This window comes from Penaeus monodon, chromosome 5, assembly GCF_015228065.2.
Source record: "Penaeus monodon isolate SGIC_2016 chromosome 5, NSTDA_Pmon_1, whole genome shotgun sequence".
Taxonomy (NCBI): Eukaryota; Metazoa; Arthropoda; class Malacostraca; order Decapoda; family Penaeidae; genus Penaeus; species Penaeus monodon.
Window position 1 is genome coordinate 52,158,694 of NC_051390.1, and position 17,178 is coordinate 52,175,871.

Genomic DNA, 17,178 nt, shown 5'->3' on the forward strand with positions numbered 1-17,178 from the left:
GGAGATGGATGAGGCTGGCCGAGGCGATGGTGATGCATGAGCCTCGATGCCCCGAATGTAGGTATTTTTAAGGCCACGGCAATCATAAGAACTGGCAAAGGCGAAGGAACGGAAGACAAATAGTTCCCGGCACTAGGAATGGCAAGGCGGGGGAAGGGTCTTTCGGGAGAGGAAACTCCCAGTAGTAAAGAATGGTACGGTCCCTCTTTGGCTTAACAGACGGTCGACATGTAGGCGATCTAATAAAAATACAACGAGCCTGGAAAGAAGAAAAATAAGGAAAGAGGAAGAGAGAGAGAGAGAGAGAGAGAGAGGGAGGGGAGAGAGAGAGAGAGAGAGAGAGAGAGAGAGAGAGAGAGAGAGAGAGAGAGAGAGAGAGAGAGAGAGAGAGAGAGAGAGAGAGAGAGAGAGAGAGAGAGAGAAAACGCTGGACCCTGGTCTCCTGTCGCCCACCAATCACACAGATGAGCCATCCATTACCCGCCGATCTCCCCGCCTCGCCACTCGTGTCACGAAGGGCGAGGCATCTCTGTCCTTTATGGAGACGAACGCCGACACCAAGCTACTCCCCAACGCTAATAAATCGCAAGAGTTAATATGAACGACCACACGTGACACTATGCTTTATGCTCCCGGCTGCGATCACTACAAAGGCTTTTATAAAACACAACAGTGAGGTCAACGCATCCTGAGTCGGACGGATTGCACGTAATTGTGACTGACGCAGCACTTGCCGGGTGTGCTTTTCTTTTAAAACAAACAGGATATGGCGCTCGAACTTTTAGAAATACTGAATTTATTTACTTATTTATTAATTTTGCTTACAGGGCCAATGCATAACCTACTGATGGTTTATTGATCAGCAGGGTTTATCAAAACGGAAACAAGCTCGCCAATCCTCGGCAACGGGCGGAAAACAAAACCCGAAAAATTCTGACGGCCCTATTGCAGTGCGCTCTCTGTATGCTTTTCGTCGATATTGCGGCTGGAACAATGGCTATATCGAACAATAGGAAAATAAAATCTGAACTATCCCACGCACTCCCCCCCGCCTCCCCATTTCAATCTTGCCGATCCACGCTCCATACGGGGTATTGCGCCGGCGATGGAGTCAAGAACAAAGGAAGCGATGTGTGTCGGCTGGGCTTCCCTCGGCCCTGCATCGCCGGCACTCAAATATTAAGGGACTGATCGGCCAATCGGTCGGTCGTGACCACCGGCCCCTACTTGTACACGATTGCGCGAGGGGAAAGGTTTAGTACGCTAGGCTTGGCGGAGGAGGAGGAGGGGTGTCGGAGCTGCTCAACATGATGCGTATCGTTGTCCTCTTCGAGAGAGAGGAAGAAGAAGAAGAAGAAGAAGAAGAAGAAGAAGAAGAAGAAGAAGAGAGAGAGAGAGAGAGAGAGAGAGAGAGAGAGAGAGAGAGAGAGAGAGAGAGAGAGAGAGAGAGAGAGAGAGAGAGAGAGAGAGAGAGAGAGAAGAAAAAAAAAAAAAAAAAAAAAAAAAAAAAAAAAAAAAAAAAAAAAAAAAAAAAAATATATATATATATATATATATATATATATATATATATATATATATATATATATATGTGTGTATGTATGTATGTATGTGTGTGTGTGTGTGTGTAATATATATATATATATATATATATATATATATATATATATATATATATATATATATATATATCCCTTGAAGTATTTGGAAGGCTGACCTCAAACACCACGCGACGGGTCGAGTGTCACCCACGACTCAGAATATATTCCAAGTCCTTTGACATGCAACTCCGCGACGTGAGTCCATCTTAGGAAATAATCTCCTTTGGCGTGAGGTAATTCGAGTGTCGCGCCCCTGCTCCCTGTCATCCTTCCTCCCCTGCCCGTGCCTTTCTCCCTTTGCCGTGAAGCCATAGTGCACATACTTCGGGGGTATTGGCTCCACCCCTTCCCTCGCCCTTCGGCTTTCTCCCAACCCGAGCCGTCCTCCAGAGGTAACCGAGGCGCCCCCCCCCCCCAACACGTTCTCAGACGAAGCCACGACGGGACTGTCAGTGCAGTTCGTCACCATGTCAAAACGAGGAGGGACAAAATGCAAAAAGACGCAGCAAGCGGTGACCGGAGAGGAGGGAGGAGGGGGGAGGGGGGAGGGGAGCGAGGGAGGGGGGCGACGCGGGGGTTGGCGGCGCCTGAACAACATTCCGCCATGTGGTCGAGTCATGGTGGAGCCGAGGCGGGGAGGGGGGGGGGCGAGAGGAAGGGTTAAGGAGGAAGGGGCGAGGAGGCTCACGTGAGGTGGATGACGCCCCACCTGTGCCAGACGCCAGGGGGTGATTCCCCGACCTTGACATTCTTGGCACGGCCCCATAGATACCCGCATAACCCGTGCGGCTTTGATTCATCGTCTTCGGGCATGTTCGGAGACGACCTTGTGCCCCAGACGCACGCTCTCGCTGCACTCGCCAACGCTGCTGTTTATCGTTCCGCTCGCTTTCCTCCAGACGAGAGTAAATCCTAAACTGACGCGGGGGATTTGCCGTCTTCCCTGCGATACTCACGGCCGCTCGCTCGCTCGCCCGCACCACCAGGTCGCAGTCTACGGGCCGTAATGATGCGGAAACACTGACCACTCCTCCTATTTCAGTTTACGCCAGAACGAAAACTATTTTTCGAGGATCCCGTCTGATCTTGATTGTAGCCTATATGCACTGTACTTACTTCTTCGCTATTGTGCTGGGAGAGAGAGGAGGGGAAGGAAAGAAAGAAAAAAAGTAATTGCAATGCAATCGTGCAACAGTACCAGTTTCTCTTCTAATCCGGCGACTAAGAGAACCTGAGAAAAGAAAGGAAAGAATGGAGAGAGAGACAGAAAACCGAATCCATTCAACAAATCAAACTGGAGTCAAGTATCCAGATCCATGAATACATACCAGTCAAAAAAAAAAAACACAAATACCAGTGAAAAATAAAAATAAAAGAAAAGAGGAACAGAGAAGCAGAAAAGTTTCCTTCTGCCTACTTCCCCATTCCTTTCTCTTTCTATCGCTCAAATTACGTAAAACCCAAGTCGAAATTCGGCCGCGGCCTAAAACTTAAAATTGGCAACTTTTGGCGATTCGGCGAAATCTCGGGCAACTAATCAAGCAAGCATTCTCTAGTCTTTCTATTTCTACACTTCGGAGTTAAAAAAGGAGACAAAAAGATGGAAAGAAAGAAAGGAAAGAGAGGAAAGAAGAGAACGAAGGGCGAGCACTAAAACAGGAGAAAAAGAGAGAGAAAAAAAATGGAAAAGGAAGAGAAAAAGCAGAGAAACACCGCCAGAGAGGAGAAAAGGAGACACAAAGAAAGAGAAGGAATGGAAAAGGAAGAGATGAAAGCAGAGAAAGAAACGTCGGCAGAGAGGAGACAGGAAGAGCCAGAGAAAAAGAAGGAATAAAAGGAAGAGACGAAAGCAGGGAAAGAAAGGTGGGAATTGAAAGTGTAAAGAGTCGCGGGCTGCTTCAAATCTCAACAATCCCTCTATACTCCTCTTTCAGGTAATGTGAAGTCTTTTGTGCCTCGGCCACGCTTTGTTTTTAACATTCGTCTTTAAAGGGGGAAGGAGGCTGTGGCACCGTCTTGGTGGTGGTGCTGGTGCTGGTAGGAGTGGTAGGTAGCAGTCGTGGTGGTGGAGTGGTGGTTGTAATTGTTGTGGGAGTTATAGCTAGTAATAGTGGTGGTAGCTGAATTAGAAACAGAAATGGAAGCCGCTATGATGGTGAGTAATGATGCCAGTCACGAGTGTAAGAACGCGAAGAGAGAGAGAGAGAGAGAGAGAGAGAGAGAGAGAGAGAGAGAGAGAGAGAGAGAGAGAGAGAGAGAGAGAGAGAGAGAGAGAGAGAGAGAGAGAGGAAGAGAGAGAGAGAGAGAGAGAGAACGCCTGGACAAGACTAACACCCAACTACTCAGAAGAGAAAAGACAGTCCCATAAACCGTGGGGACGGACCGACGTCTCCCAAGGCACACGCGGACGGCGCCGAAACGAATAAGGGTCTTCCCCAAATCCGATGATACGAAGTCGCTGAACACACAGGTAGAAGGGGGAGTAAAATACGCCTCATTAAGAGCTCTAAGCTTTGTTGAGCTGGATATTAACGATCGCAGGGCTGGCTATCATCTTCAAACCTCCGCCATAAAGAATCAGACTCGGCGGCCAAGAAAATGAACCAATCTTCAAGACCTGGATACAGACACACATGCACGTTTATGCGTGTATGTAGGCTATGTATGTATATAAGAATATACGCATAAACCTATAATATATGTGTATACGTGTATGCATAAATAAACGCTTATGATTGCAAAGAAGGGAAGTAGGGAGGGAGGGGGAGAGAGAGAGAGAGAGAGAGAGAGAGAGAGAGAGAGAGAGAGAGAGAGAGAGAGAGAGAGAGAGAGAGAGAGAGAGAGAGAATGCGTCGGCCAGAACACGCCTAATCTCCAGTATTTACGATGCCGGGCAGATTAGACATTAACTTTCCTGAAAGCGCAGAGGCCACAGAAATGGAAGCACGGGGCGACCCCTCGAGAGTCAGACCCGACGAGAATAATGGCCAGCTGACCAGACTTCGGGACGCAGAAACCAACCTCTCCATTACACGCAATCAATAGACGGGGCCCGAGCAATAGACAGACAACCCTGTGGCCATTAGCCCTCCCCTCCTCCAGGGTCTTGGAAGGGTGGGAGGGCAGTTGTGTTCCTCCCCCTGCCTCGCCTGCCTCGCCTGCCCTCTGCTGCTTCAGGTGGGTGGGAAGGCAGATAACCCCCCCCCCCCCACTGGACTGCCCTTCGCCGTGCTCGTCCCCGCTCCTTTCTGAACTGTTCGAAGCCGTGCACGATTCTGCTTGCTTCAACCTGTCTCTCCTGGGATAAAATTCAGCGTTGGTCTACTCTAGGCCAGATAGGAATTTTCCCGAGAAATGTAGCGCATACAATCATGTATGTATATATATGTATATGTATATATATATGTATATATATAAATATATATATATATATATACACATATATATAAATAAATAAATATATATATATAAATATATATATATATATATATATATATATATATATATATATATATTTGTGCATACATACATACACATATATACAAGTGTGTGTTTTCACATAAGCACGCACACAACATACATCCTACGCCAACAGCATAACCAAACTGCATTCGCGAAAGCTGGTTCGGAGGCCCCCCCCCCCCCCCCCAAGTCCTCACTGCCAGCACCAACGCAGGACCGCCGGCCTTCGGTTACCAGCTGATGCATCTGCAGCTGGCATTCAGGAACTTGCCCGGGACCTGCGAGACCAGTCCGCCACCTCCACCTCCTCCTCCACCACTTCTTCTTCCTCCTCCTCCTCCACCACCACCACCACCTCCTGCTCCTCCTTCACCACCTCCTGCTCCTTCTCCTCCACCACCACCTCCTGCTCCTCCTCCTCCTCCACCGCCACCTCCTCCTCCTCCTCCGCTCCCCACACAATCCAATAACGTAGACAACTCGCTGACCCTCCACGGCGCTCGCAACTGGCGCTCGCTGCGGGGGAAACAACGGCAACCGTACCTCTTGCATATAGGAACTACATATTACATTCATATGCAAGTGCATACTTAAATATTGATAGATAAATATGTTTGCATGTGTATAAAACCTACATATCTATCCTAAACCACACACAGACACACAATACACTGTAATCAATAAAAATAAGCACATCTATGTAGAAAAAAAAAGCGCGAACAAGCGAGAGAGTGAGAATGAGAGAGAGAGAGAGAGAGAGAGAGAGAGAGAGAGAGAGAGAGAGAGAGAGAGAGAGAGAGAGAGAGAGAGAGAGAGAGAGAGAGAGAGAGAGAGAGAGAGAGGAGAGGGAGAGGGAGAGAGAGAGAGAGAACGCATCAGAGTGCGGGCGACGGAAGGAAAAGAGAGGTAGCAGAGGAGACCGAACCACAAAGGGCAAATCGGGCACAGCATCCAACGCATACGATCTCCCTGATGAAGACTAATCGGGGCACCTTCCCCCTCCCCCACCCTAATCATACCCACCCTATATCCCTCCCCCCCTCCCCCCACCACCACTCACGAGGCTCCTCTCCGAAACACAAGCCTGACGACGAGGAGGCCCTTGCTCCGACGAGAGGCTGATCCCCAAGCGGGACTTCCGGCTTCAGGGCTCGGCGGCGCTCGACTCGCGTAAAAAAAAAATCAAGGCCTCCCACTAATCGCGACGTGAGAGAGTGAGTGAGAGAGAGAGAGAGAGAGAGAGAGAGAGAGAGAGAGAGAGAGAGAGAGAGAGAGAGAGAGAGAGAGAGAGAGAGAGAGAGAGAGAGAGAGAGAGAGAGAGAGAGAGAGAGAGAGAATCTGGAAAAAGGGGGGGTGGGCGGCGGCGACAAACGAACGAGAGGAAGACCAACAGAGGAGGCGGCGAGCCCCACAGCAGGCCAGGGGGAGAGCAAGGCATTGGGCTACTCTTTTGCCCGGACACGCACGCACGCACCGAGCCGAGCCGTGTACGAAGGAGACGGCCTCATCGATTCTGGATGGCCGTGCATTAAATATTCTCCTATATTTAGCACAACTCTGGCGAGGCACGGAATCCTATCACTTATCCATCATAACCTCTCAAGTAATGGATTCTGTACGCAGTTTAACAGAAGAATACGCATTCCTCTCATGTGTGTGTATGTGATGTGATGTGATGTGATGTGTGTGTGTGTGTATGCCTGTGCGTATATACACAAACACACGGGCGTATGCATGAGCCAGTCTCTGAATGAACCCGCAATGCACCCCCAGTCGTCGGTGCCATCATAAACACTCTAGAAAAACCCACGACCCAGCCTTAAAGACAACAGACCGGCGGCGGCCCCGGCACGCACGGCGCGGCGGGGCAGCAGGCAGGTAGGGCGCCGGGCATCAAAGCCGGGTGCCCACAAGGAGAGCCCTGTGCCCATGAATGCTCGTTGAGATTTCCGAGTGGATGCGATGCGATGCTGTTACGCTGCCTCGATATGGCACTGCACCTTCCTCCGCGCGGAAATTGCGAGTAAAATAGAGTGGACGAGACATAGAGGTTTAAAGGGGAACGGGATACACTCGAGTCTCTCTCTCAAGCTCTTATCGCGAGGTCACTATCCCATTTTCCAACAAAAAAATAATCAGAATAGGGGGTAGGGGGAACGTACGCTCTCTCCTCTCTTTCCAGATCTATCTATACGATCGCGAATGGAGGAAGAGGAAGAAGAAGAAAAGCGACAATGAGGATATGGGATAAGAAAACAACAACAATAATAAAGAATGAAAAAGCAAGCGCAGTATAAGGAAATGGGACGAGAAAAAAAAAATAAACACAATGACAACAATAATAAAATAAAAGAAAAGAAAAGAGAAAAAAGAGGGTCTATCAACAATCACAAGAGAAAGGAGAGAAAGCAAACCCGAGCGCAGCGCCTTAGGTCCAAATAAGGCACGTAAGCCGAAGGGACGAACGAACGAACGACCGGGAGGGAGGGAGAGGGAGAGAGAGAGAGAGAGAGAGAGAGAGAGAGAGAGAGAGAGAGAGAGAGAGAGAGAGAGAGAGAGAGAGAGAGAGAGAGAGAGAGAGAGAGAGAGAGAGACGGCTCCGTAATCAAACCAAACCCACGACGAAAGAAACAAGAAAAAAAAAATATATATATACACATCATAACAAACGTAACAAAAACACTATCTAATCCACGCCGCGTCGGGTTAAACATGGCAGTGCCGGTATTTTTGTCATTTCGGCTCATCTGCCTAATGGACTGAAGCAAAATAAATATTCAACGTGACAGTGGAATCGAGTATTGTATTCTGCGCTGCGTCAATAAAGGCGGTCTATTTTTACCTTGACAATGGGGATGAAATAAGCATGAAACAAAAACGGCGGACATGGAGAACAGGAGGGGGAGGGAGGGAGGGAGGGAGGGAGGGAGGGAGGGAGGGGGGAGAGGGAGAGAGAGAGAGAGAGAGAGAGAGAGAGAGAGAGAGAGAGAGAGAGAGAGAGAGAGAGAGAGAGAGAGAGAGAGAGAGAGAGAGAGAGAGAGAGAGAGAGAGAGACAAATACCTAGCACACTTTAAACTAAATTAAACTAAACTATATGTATATGTGTATATATATGCATATATGCATATATATATATATATATATATATATATATATATATATATATATATATATATATATATATAGACACACACACATATACAAAGTATAACCTACCCCAGTGGTCTCAGGTGTACATGTACCGTTTTAGTGGCAACCAAACTGAACTAATTATCGCACCTATTCGGCAAGGACGTCTGACACGCATCGCCTTGCTTCCTATGCATCTCGCTATCGTTTCCTCCTTCACGCCTTCCTGTCTTTGTTTTGGCCGAACTAACAGCTTTATCCCCCCCCCCCCCCCATGCCGCGGTTATCACTTCATTCTGGGAATCCTACGCAATGCTCCCTTACCACGTTCTATTTTTTCTATTTATTTATTAGGGATAGAGAGATGGAAAAAAGAAGGGTATGGCATAAAGAAAGCTGAGAGAGAGAGAGAGAGAGAGAGAGAGAGAGAGAGAGAGAGAGAGAGAGAGAGAGAGAGAGAGAGAGAGAGAGAGAGAGAGAGATGCAAAACCCATGCAACAACAACCTGCCACAACGCGTGTCCCACCAGCGCACCGCGAGAGGACGCCCCTACTGCACATAAATACCGAGAGTACACACAAGATAATAAAAGGGGAGAGGGGGGGGGGGAAGGGACAGGTGTGGCTGACGGCGCGTGGCTTATGAACCTGCTGCTACACCCGAGGGTCCGCCGCTTGAATACAGTCCTCGCGAAGAGACAGGAGCAGGACTCCAGTCTAGTCCTTCTCTGCGACTAATCTACCCCCCGCCCCCCGGCCAATCGACCAACACATACACTTATTCATACTCGCATACTCACATTTACTCATTCACACACACGCGCACACATTTACTCATACTCATACTCACGCATGCACACACACACACACACACACAGACACACTCATTCACTCTCTCTCTCTCACACTGAAACAGCTTCCCCTCTCCCCCACTCAGAATAGCACAACACACGGGGGAGGGGGCGGGGGAAGGGGGACAGGGTCTCGTGAGCAAGGAGCACCTGCCTCGCAAATTACTTCTGATGGATTGATACTTACGCCTTCAATGGGCAAAAGAGCGCCAGTTTCGAGAAGACAAGAGTGGCGTGTCCTGGACGTGTCTGCTTATCAACAGGGCGCAATAAAGCGTGTGGGTGGGGAAGGGAGATGGGCGTGTGGGTGGGTTAGGGAGATAGGCATGTGGGTGGGCGTGGCTGTGGGCGTAAGGGGAGGCGAGAAAACTAAAACACTCCAAGAGTCTACGCAATCGCTGGCATTTCGTGACTGACGGATTGGTGTGTAACCGCAATGTCTGCAACCGTATTCATAACTGAATGAATGGAGGTCGCCATTAATAAAGGTACAAAACTTTACATTCTAGCAAGAATTCGCACTTACGCACATTTCCCCTTCCTGGAATACCAGCAGAAGAAGAAGAAGAAGAAGAAGAAGGAGGAGGAGAAGGAAGAGAAGAAGAAAAAAAAGTAAAGAAAAGTATACATGACTCTCGGGAGAACACAAGGCAAGAGCCACCACAGCACCATCCAACCAGAAACCAAACCTTACCTTTAGCTTCTTGTTGAGCTTCTGGCAGTAGCGGTACAGCATGGCCAGGTTGAGAGGACCGAAGTCGGCGTAGAAGCTCTCATAGACCAGCTCATCGTCAATGGAAAAGTAGTGGGTGTTGGCGGTGGAGCGAGGGCGGCCCGTGGTTCGGAGGGTCACGAAGTAGAGCCGATCTGGTGGGGGGGGGGGGGAGAGACAGGGCATCACCATTAGCATAATCTTTTTAAAAAATCGTCCCTTTCTCATTTACATCCATTAATATTTATGGGACTTCCTGAAACCTCCCCTCTTTTAAAGGATAACCTCTGACTCCATTATTTTTACTGTCCCGGGAGACAATTAACTAAGAGAATACTTTATTTTTAACCTGATTTAATACCAATAAAACCAAAAAATGCAAACTTAAAAAAATACCTACACAAGACAACAGATTATAGCATCCCTTAGGAAACACATCAACCCAAACAAGGATAAACTGGTCCCCAAATATATTAATATAATTCCAAGGTGCCACATAGTTCAGCGTTTATCAAGGTCATCTCTAATCCTTACATTAACATATCAATAATCATCGCAACTTCTTGGATTAATACTACTTAAAATCGCAAAGCAGTAATGACTACGAGGTTGCACAACAAATCTAACATCTTGTGGACTTGATTTTATGGAAAACATCCACAATAACATCTGGACTAATTGGTAAGCACAGAGTACACATTCATGCATCTTGTGAATGTAAATCTTACATGTAAATTCAGGACAGTAAAGAGGATATCTCATAATGTTAACCAAATACTACATATGCATACAGAATCTGGACATTGCTTCATGCTGAAACTCATTAACCATTACAGAAATAAGTATTTACAAGTGTGAGTGCCATAAATAGGCATCTAAATGAACCCCGTTGCCAAAAATAAACTTCTTAATTATTAACAACAATGCGGTGAAAGTCCTCAGTGTTAAAATCCGCTTCCATTGACCGTTCGAGTTTAAATCCAAAAATCAATTGACTGATATTTAACATGCAATTTTTATCGATATTCCACAATTCAAATCGACTAAGTTACGCCTCCTTGACATTCCTATATTTCCCTATTGGCCCTATGCTCACGATGAAGATTTCGTCATTAATTCTAATAAATAATAATAATGAGTACGATCTCCACTACTTCTCTACATAACGGTAAAAAATAATAAATAAATAACAGATACGGCACCCCTACAAATATAAACAAGCCCTAATATTGACTAAGCTAGTACAGGTAAGATCAAATCATCACTCAAGGGTAAAATAAATGAAATATGAATGAAATAAATGGAAGAATATTACTTTCAGATAAATAACAATTAAGAAAAACAATATTACGGCATCCATAGGCCTACATAAATGTCCATCTCACCTTTAATATATTCGGCAGCACACACAAGCACCTCGCTCGAGTCTTCCATGGTTTCTCCAACACTCTTTTTCACAATTCACCGTCACAAAATCCCTACAAAATAGTTAATCAACAAAACGTTCCGATTCAAAATAGTTTTTCTTCAATATTTTGCGTCACAACACTCGCCTTACGCAGGGGGGCTTGGCATATGGTATTTCACACACTTATTTATTAGGATCTGCTCTTTAACCTTACCCACTCGGAGCACCAATGGGTAGACGTATCCCTAATCCACTACCTTAGGGTGCATTAAGGTAAAAAATCTAAATACGAACACAAAATTCACTTAAAATGCACGAGAGCTGAACGCACGTCAACATCCCTCCGAGGCCATGTTGGTTTTAAATGCTTTGAAAATCTCTCGGCCAATCACAGGCCACGGGAAGCTCGGTGAGGTGCTGGATGTTCTATTAGTCTTCATTCTTTTTGGGTAATATACTAATTGATTCAGGTATATGTGATAGGAGAAAATTAGAATAATATTTTTGGATGTTGGAAGTTAATACGAATATCTGTGTTGGCATTATTTAGGTGCAAAAATATAAGTCTCAATATAAGACAAAAGACGAAATCCGGCAGTGTTTAGCCAACGATCAAAGTGATGCTGTCCAAGCCGCCGCAACGCGTATCCATTCCTGGGAAATCCGCATTTATCCCGTTTTCTAGTGCACTAATCCTGAAGATAAACATTGATTTTTTACCCATTAAATATTAGATTAGAAGAAGAAAAATACAAGATTATTAAAAATCGACAATACTCTTAGTATCACTCAGACCTAAGGGCTGATAAAGCGATTTAATGTTATCTTGCGAAAACCACGCATGTTCGCCAGCATCGAGTTTCTAACACCAAAACCATAAAATAAAACTAAAGCATAAATAAAGCATTCTTCCCACCCGGGGCATTGAGTACCTCGGAAATAAACGACCTAGAAATCATCCTCGCCCGGGAAGGAACCATCGTCCCGGCCACGTTCTGTTGTTGTCTTGTTAGATTATTTACCTCCGTTAATCAAAAGTCATGGTAAGTCCCACACACTCCCTAAACCTCGCTCATTTCTCGAGCCGATTCCTATTTTGCCGAAATAACCCGCCAGGAGGGAAATTGGGGACGAGATAATAGCGCGAGGACGGTTTTCCGAGTGAGGAGGAAGGTGCCTTGGGCGAGCGCTGGCCAGGCTAATGCAAGTGCCGGTGTTGTAAATTGTAAATTGTGAATAGGAAATTGGGATTTGGGTGATTTAAGTGGCACGTAAGAAGTTGCAGGCGGTGAATTTCAACGTGAAAGCAGCAGGTCTTGAGTTGAGTGTGCGTGTGTGTGTGAGTGTAAATGGGGGTTCCTTTGTAAATTTGTAAATTGTTGTAAATCTTTGCCTCTTTTAAGTTCCTTTTCGGGGAAATATTGTCGAAAATGACGTCTCTCTGAAGTTTCCACAAAATCTAATTGTCTGCTTTGTTTTGTGTCCTTTGTTTGTCCATCCGTGCCTTTTCCTCTTTTTGGATTAACATTATTTGGACTTTTGTAAAGGATCCATAATAGGAAAATAAAACAAACTGTTCAGTTGTCTGCTTTTGGAGTTCCCAATACACTCAGAAAGGTTGGGTGTTTTCTGTAGACTGTTGCCACGATTCAAGGCCTAATTTAACCCATCACTGCCGAGTCCCTTGTACCAGTGTCGTAACCAACCGCTTGGTCGGCGGGGTGTACGCCTGTACATGCGGTGATGTGCCAGAGTGCGCGGAGCAGGACGCTCGACTAGATGTTGAAGACTCGTGCGCCCAGTGTCTGGCCTTTGCTAGAAACCAGCAGTTTATCATACTCTAGGATTTCTGTTAGCCGGTGGTGAGGGGTTAATGATCATGTGATTTTGTGGCGTATATTCCATACTGTGGCAATTCCTTCCAGTACACTCCACGTCACAAAATTTATTCCACAATCTAAGATGCTGTGATTGGGTTTGCTCTTCGGACACCGCCCGAAGGGAGAGTAGATGGGGGCTCTCTCCCCCAACACCTCCCAGGAACCATTTTCTTTACCTTGGTGTGCACGGCAAGATAAAGCTGAAACTCGTGAGCACCGAGCGGACTTAGGCAGTGAGCGGTGCTTTTTGTGATCTTTGTCCCTTATTTGTGGCTCGTACCATAAAGATTAACCCTAACTGTTACACTGATTTAACTACAATTTTGTTTAAGAATATACTTCAGTGGTTAAATATTCAGAATACCCTCACATGACTAATTATGATTATGATTAACAGATACCCTCTACATTCCATATATATAGGAATTAATTGCTGGAAACCTCCCTTTACCCCACAATCTTGACCACGGTAGGGGAGGGCATATAAAGGCTTACAGGGAAATTGTGGGTTAAAGTAGGAAGAAAACTGGGAATAGCTTCAAGTCTTATACAGCCATATGGTATACAAGGTAAACTTTGGCTGTAATGGATAGAATACTTTGATAATTAGAAAGGTGTGCAACACATAATACTACATAATGGCTGCTCCAAGAGAGGGAAATCTAATGACTCTTTCATAAAGAAAAGGAAAAGCTACACTCACTGATACATGAAATAATCTGCAAGACCAAGAAAGTCGGAAAAGAAGAAAATAGGACTTGACAAATGAGGGTTGAAGGGCAAAGCCCACAGTAGGGAAAAGCAGCAATTGGGTGAAGGTCTGGAGGCAAAGCTTCCGGATTTGGAAGGTTTTGGGTTGGTATGGAACGTCTGGATTCCCAGGAGTAGCTAGAGTAATTGGCGCCTGGTCTCAGAAGGGTGTGGTCCCTTTTTAAACGGTTAATACTTTCACCTGTATCATTTGCAGAGGAAAACCATAGATTCATGCATTTTACAATGTGAATATACGAAGCAATTAATAATAATGCCAAGGTTGGATGGCTGTGTGGAAAAAAGAAGAAGAAAAAAAAGGGAAAATGAGCTGTCCGACTGTATACAAGATATTGTTTAAGTGCAGGGGATTGTGCTGGCTGTGACCCCCTTCTCCCCTTTTGGAGGCTGCCACTCCTGACCTCCCTTGGAACACACACAATGTATTCACTGTAAGACTGTGCCTGTGACCAACATGTGGGATGAAATACAAAAGAAAATGAACTTTACCCCATAAATTATCTCATACTGATATTGTTGTGATTAGCTGTGCATCGTGTCGATGAGGGGGAGTTATACCCCATTTACTGCAAAGAATATTTGTCTCTTCATTTCATTTTTTTTTTTTTTTTTTTACGGTAGGTTCATGTTTGAGCCGCTGTGGTTACAGCATGATACTTAATTGTAGTTTTTCATGTTGTGATGCTCTTGGAGTGAGTACGTGGTAGGGTCCCCAGTTCCTTTCCACGGAGAGTGCCAGTGTTACCTTTTAGGTAATCATTCTCTCTATTTTATCCGGGCTTGGCACCAGCACTGACTTGGGCTGGCTTGGCCACCCAGTGGCTAGGTAGGCAATCAAGGTGAAGTTCCTTGCCCAAGGGAAGGACGCACTGGCCGGTGACTCGAACCCTCGAACTCAGATTGCCGTCGTGACAGTCTTGAGTCCGATGCTCTAACCACTTGACCACCGCGGCCTTTCCTTCATTTCATAGGTTGCAGTTATTCTGGGTACAACCTTGTATCCTTGTGATACATCAAGGATTCATTGTATTCCAAGAGGGTTGGAGGTGGTAGCATTAGATAATTTAATGCAGTAAATGTTCAAAAGAGTGAGTAGTAGTGAGTAGGTTGTGGATTCTCCAGGTTCAAAGACGAGCATTGAGCGATGGCAGCACCCCAAAGGTGGGTTGAACGGGGTGCAGCTCACTACATTACATGAATAATGACCTACTTTGTTTACATCTTTCATGTTTGGCCCTGTAGTTTCCCTGGTAATTTTCATGCCCTTTCTTACTATCAGGGACAAGTTTTTGGAGTATAGGGAGGGGTAGCCATAGTATAATACTTAACATAAAATCAGTAATGGAAGGTGAGAGGAAACGATCAGTGTTATCATGATTGAATGTGTGTAGGTCTTCTGTTCATTTACCAGTACGAAAAGCAAGGAAATTAGCATATTATATGTAAATTTTAACAATGTCAGGTTTATTGGAAATTCCAATCAAACATCTAATATTAACATTAACTGTAAATATTAATTCAAAGGTAGATTGTTGAATTCTCTGACATTTTCAGAGTGTGTGTGTGTGTGTGTGTGTGTGTGTGTGTGTGTGTGTGTGTGTGTGTGTGTGTGTGTGTGTGTGTGTGTGTGTGTGTGTGTGTGTGTGTGTGTGTGTGTGTGTGTGTTTTTATGATCAGGCTTCATGGTAATTTATTGTCAGTTAAAGAACAGATGCTTCCCCATATATCTTCTGGTAGTATAGAGTTTTAGTTTTGTAATTGACAAGTGTAAACATCATGGTCATTATTTCGGGAATGAAAGGTAGGTTGCTAAAGTCCTAATCACAGACTGGCAAACACTGGTGTGATGTTTTTCACAACTTATTTAGCAAAAAGTGAATGAGGTAATTGAATTGGGTTAGAGCTGGATTTTTTTTTATTGTTGATAAAGTACTTGTTAGTTGATCAAATAGCAGGCTTGTTTTCCTGCATCTTTATGGGCATGAAAAATATGTAGGGATCATGAATTTATTAGAGATGTCCTATCACTACCCAACCTGCCATCCCCTCTCCTATTCCCCTTTGATGTTGTCTGCCTAGTCAGGGACATAAACACTTTTTAGTGATTTGTATTAGTATTTTGGACATTTACATATGAACATATGCAATTTTGTTGTTTTTAGGCTCAGAATAGTTTTTTTTCCACATTAATTTTTCTGATCTAACTTTAAGCAACAAATGAAATACATGGAAATGCCTCCGCCCTTTGTTGCAGTGGGTGACTTACACTGTTCTCAGTTTCTCCTTAGAAAGATGGAATAAGCATTTTAACTGTATGTCCTGTTTCTTAGTTTGTGCATTTTTACACATAATTTAATTTTGACAGATTTATTGCAAGTCAAAAGTGATTGATGCAGCATTGGAGGGGTTTTAGATTTTTATGTAATTTTCCTAATGATTCACAGGATGTGTTTTTGATGGTACGGAGGAAGAAGACCACAATCTTCACAGATGCCAAGGAAACAACAACAGTCCGGGAATTAAAGAAAATAATACAAGGTATGTAATTGTTCAGTTTCAAAACTTTAAAGCAGAAGGTCATTGCAAAATTAAGTTACTGACTGCATGCATGAGTGAGCGACTGAGTGCATGCATGAGCGAGTGAGGAAGTACATGGGTACATGTGTGATTACACACGAGTGATTGAGTGCATGTGTGAGTCAGTGCATGCATGAGTTGAATTCCTGTATGTCACTAGACTGCAAAGAATGAGAATCACTTGGCTAGGCTTTAGGGTATAGTTTGTATCTTCAAATTTGTTTTTCAAAATTAGTTTTAGATTTATGTAATAAGAAGAATGGCATTTTGTTTATTTTTTGGGAATTTTGTTACAAGCAGGAAAATAACATTGTATATGTATAAATTTTCCACATATAAATATATAGAAGTACAAGAATGATAAAAAATAGATGCAACACAGGCTGAAAGCTGAAGTAAGTCAGAGTTGCTGTGTACCCACACTATTTTCCCATCAGTTCAAGGGAGGTATGTAAACAGGAGAGGCTTAATATAATTAGATATAAGCTTCAGTTTATAAAAAAAACTTTTTTTTCCAAAATGCAGTTTTCAAGGATTAAGGTAATTATAAATATTATGATGATTATAATCAAAACTTGACTTTGCCAATAACATGAAGTAATTACCTAAGTCAAGACAAATATTTTTTTGACCCATGGAAAGTGCACATATATATATATATATATATATATATATATATATATATATATATATATATAATATATATATATATATAATATATATAAATATATAATTATATATATAATATATAAATATATATAAATATAATATAATTAAAAATATATTA

At 44.2% G+C, this 17,178-nt stretch overlaps 2 protein-coding genes across 4 annotated transcripts in view; one reads left to right on the forward strand and one right to left on the reverse strand.

The window, feature by feature from the left end:
* Positions 1-11,525, reverse strand: part of LOC119573291 (dual specificity protein phosphatase CDC14C-like) — an 82,799-nt gene extending 71,274 nt beyond the window's left edge. Inside the window, exons 1-2 of one of the 3 annotated variants that reach the window (XM_037920453.1) lie at positions 11,141-11,521; positions 9,738-9,910 (exon numbers count right to left, since the gene is read on the reverse strand). In XM_037920453.1, the coding sequence (XP_037776381.1) occupies positions 9,738-9,910; positions 11,141-11,189 (222 nt within the window). In that variant the 5' untranslated portion in view covers positions 11,190-11,521. Of the gene's footprint in view, positions 1-9,737; positions 9,911-11,140 lie in introns of all 3 variants that reach the window. The other 2 variants (XM_037920455.1, XM_037920457.1) reach the window with 2 other exon arrangements.
* A 537-nt stretch (positions 11,526-12,062) lies between these two features.
* Positions 12,063-17,178, forward strand: part of LOC119573294 (elongin-B-like) — a 41,385-nt gene continuing 36,269 nt past the window's right edge. Inside the window, 2 exon segments of the mRNA XM_037920458.1 lie at positions 12,063-12,206; positions 16,259-16,352. Coding sequence (XP_037776386.1) covers positions 12,204-12,206; positions 16,259-16,352 — 97 coding nt within the window. The 5' untranslated portion in view covers positions 12,063-12,203.